Source organism: Numida meleagris, unplaced genomic scaffold (genome assembly GCF_002078875.1).
Source record: "Numida meleagris isolate 19003 breed g44 Domestic line unplaced genomic scaffold, NumMel1.0 unplaced_Scaffold312, whole genome shotgun sequence".
In the NCBI taxonomy this organism is placed as follows: Eukaryota; Metazoa; Chordata; class Aves; order Galliformes; family Numididae; genus Numida; species Numida meleagris.
The window spans coordinates 129,076-132,614 of record NW_018364548.1 but is presented as its reverse complement, the minus strand read 5'-3'; the positions used below and the strand labels follow the sequence as shown (position 1 = coordinate 132,614).

Sequence of the window (3,539 nt, the reverse complement as noted above, 5' to 3'; positions counted from 1 at the left end):
GTCCGAGCAGGGCCGGGTCCCCGCGTCGCCGCGTACCTGTGTCTGCCGCGCTGGGCTCGGCCTCGGCGGGCTTCTGCTGCTCCTGGGACGAGAGCAGGTCCTGAATCTGCAGGGAGAGGAGCGGGGCGGTTGGTGCGCGCCGCAAACCTGCAGCACGGGGTGCTGCCGCAGCCGCCAGGAGCCGCCGAGCAAGGATGGAAATGCGCGCAAAGCAACCGGCCCTGTCTGAACCGCTGCAGTCTGACCCTACACTGCTGCAATCTGACCTTGCATTGCTGCAATCTGACCCTGCGCCACTGCAGTCTGACCTTGCATTGCTGCAGTCCGCCCCTGCACCGCTGCAATCTGGCCTTGCATTGCTGCATTCTGACCCTGCGCCGCTGCAATTTAACCCTGCACCGCTGCAATATGACCCTGCGCTGCTGCAGTCTGAACCTGCACGGCTGCAATCTGACCCTGCACTGCTGCAATCTGACCCTGCACCGCTGCAGTCTGATCCTGCATTGCTGCACTGCTGCAATCTGACCTTACACTGCTGCAATCTGACCCTGCACCACTGCAATGTGACCTTGCATTGCTGCAATCTGCCCCTGCACCGCTGCAATCTTGCCTCTGCACTGCTGCAATCTGCCCCTGCACCGCTGCACTGCTGCAATCTGACCCTACACTGCTGCAATCTGGCCCTGCATTGCTGCAATTTGCCCCTGCACCGCTGCAGTCTGATCCTTCATTGCTGCATCGCTGCAGTCTGACCCTACACTGCTGCAGTCTGACCCTGCACCGCTGCAATCTGACCCTGCACCATGCACTGCTGCAATCTGCCTCTGTACATCTGCAGTCTTCCTCTGAACTGCTGCAATCCGCCCCTGCACCGCTGCAGTCTGACCCTACATTGCTGCAATCTGCCCCTGCACCACTGCAGTCTTCCTTTGAACTGCTGCAATCTGCCCCTGCACCGCTGCAGTCTGATCCTGCATTGCTGCACTGCTGCAATCTGACCCTGCACGGCTGCAACCTGACCTTGCATTGCTGCAATCTGCCCCTGCACCGCTGCCTGCACCACTGCAATCTGACCCTGCACCACTGTGGTGCACAGCTGCAATCTGATCCTGCACAACTGCAAGCAACCCCTGTACAACTGCAAGCTGCCCCTGCACAACTGCAAGCAGCCCCTGCACAATTGCAAGCTGCCCCTGCACTGCTGCAACCTGCTCCTGCACCACTGCAACCTGATTCTAGCACTGCAATCTGCTCTTGCACAGTTGTAATCTGCCTCTGCACTGCTGCAATCTGCCTCTGCATCGCTGCAACCTGACTCTAGCACTGCAACCTGCCCCTGTGCTGCAGCAAGCAGCCCCTGCACAACTGCAAGCAAGCCCTGTACAACTGCAAGCTGCCCCTGCACAACTTCAAGCAGCCCCTGCACAACTGCAAGCAACCCCTGCACAATTGCAAGCTGCCCCTGCATTGCTGCAGCCCCCAGAAGTCCCAGTTTGGACTTTCCCCTTTTGCAACCCACCCCCCCAGCTGCATCCCACCCTGCACCGGGGACTGCAGTGGGCTCCCCTGGCTGCCGCTGCAGCTCCGCGGTTACTCACGCTGGCGAGGCTGCTGTCCAGGTCGGGGAGATTCATGTCTGTCACCGTCATCGAGGGGCTGAAGAGCTGCAAGAGGAACGGTGTCGGGGANCCCTACACTGCTGCAATCTGACCCTGCACCGCTGCACTGCTGCAATCTGACCCTACACTGTTGCAGTCTGACCCTGCACCACTGCATTCTGATCCCGCATTGCTGCAATCTGCCCCTGCACTGCTGCAATCTGACTCTACCAATGCAACCTGCAATCTGCATCGCTGCAGCCTGCATTTGTACAATTGCAACTGCACCTGCACAACTGCAATCTGCCTGTGCACCGCTGCAACCTGATTCTAGCACAGCATTCAGCTCCAGCATCACTGCAATCTGCCTCTGTGCAATTGCAAGCTGGCCCTGTACAGTTGCAAGCAGCCCCTGCACAACTGCAAGCAACCCCTGCACAATTGCAAGCAGCCCCTGTACAACTGCAAGCAGCCCCTCCACAATTGCAAGCAGCCCCTGCACAATTGCAAGCAGCCCCTGCACAACTGCAAGCAGCCCCTGCACAATTGCAAGCAACCCCTGTACAATTGCAAGCAGCCCCTGCACAATTGCAAGCAGCCCCTGTACAATTGCAAGCAGCCCCTGCACAACTGCAAGCAGCCCCTCCACAACTGCAAGCTGCCCCTGCACAACTGCAAGCAGCCCCTCCACAACTGCAAGCAGCCCCTGCACAATTGCAAGCTGCCCCTGCACAACTGCAAGCAGACCCTGCACAACTGCAAGAAGCCCCTACACAACTGCAAGCAGCCCCTGTACAATTGCAAGCTGCCCCTGCACTGCTGCAATCTGCATCTGCACCACTGCAACCTGACTCTAGCACTGCAATCTCCTCCTGCACCTCTGCAATCTGCATCTGCACCACTGCAATCTGCATCTGCACTGCTGCAATCTGCATCTGCACTGCTGCAGCCTGACTCTAGCACTGCAATCTGCTCTTGCACAGCTGCAAGCAGCCCTTGCACAATTGCAAGCAGCCCCTGCACAACTGCAAGCAGCCCCTCCACAACTGCAAGCAGCCCCTGTACAACTGCAAGCAGCCCCTGCACAACTGCAAGCAGCCCCTGCACAATTGCAAGCTGCCCCTCCACAATTGCAAGCTGCCCCTCCACAATTGCAAGCAGCCACTGTACAACTGCAAGCAGCCCCTGCACAACTGCAAGCAGCCCCTGCACAACTGCAAGCAACCCCTGCACAGTTGCAAGCAGCCCCTGTACAACTGCAAGCTGCCCCTGCACAACTGCAAGCTGACCCTGCACAACTGCAAGCTGACCCTGCACAATTGCAAGCAGCCCCTGCACAATTGCAAGCTGCCCCTGCACAATTGCAAGCTGCCCCTGTACAATTGCAAGCAGCCCCTACACAACTACAAGATGCCCCTGCACAATTGCAAGCAACCCCTGTACAGTTGCAAGCAGCCCCTGCACAATTGCAAGCAACCCCTACACAATTGCAAGCAGCCCCTGCACAACTGCAAGCTGCCCCTGCACTGCTGCAATCTGCATTTGCACCACTGCAACCTGACTCTAGCACTGCAATCTCCTCCTGCACAACTTCAATCTGCTCTTGCACAGCCGCAATCTGCCTCCGCACAACTGCAACCTGACTCTAGCACTGCAACCTGCCCCTACACAACTGCAAACAAACCCTGCACAATTGCAAGCAGCCCCTACACAACTGCAAACAACCCCTGCACAATTGCAAGCAGCCCCTGCACAACTGCAAGCAGCCCCTGCATTGCTGCAGCCCCCAGAACTCCCAGTTTGGGCTTTCCCCTTTTGCAACCCCCCCCCCCTGAGCCGCATCTTGCCCCGCAGCGGGGACAGCAGCGTGCTCCCCTGGCTGCCGCTGCAGCTCCGCGGTTACTCACGCTGGCGAGGCTGCTGTCCAGGTCGGGGAGATTC

At 58.6% G+C, this 3,539-nt stretch overlaps 1 protein-coding gene across 1 annotated transcript in view; it reads right to left on the bottom strand.

Annotated features, from left to right (window-relative positions):
- Window positions 1–36: 36 nt before the first annotated feature.
- HSF1 (heat shock transcription factor 1) overlaps window positions 37–3,539 on the bottom strand; it is a gene marked incomplete at its 3' end in the record, with an annotated part of 95,596 nt that continues 92,093 nt past the window's right edge. The window contains 2 exon segments of the mRNA XM_021382923.1: window positions 37–106; window positions 1,599–1,664. Of these exon segments, the coding sequence (XP_021238598.1) occupies window positions 37–106; window positions 1,599–1,664 (136 nt within the window).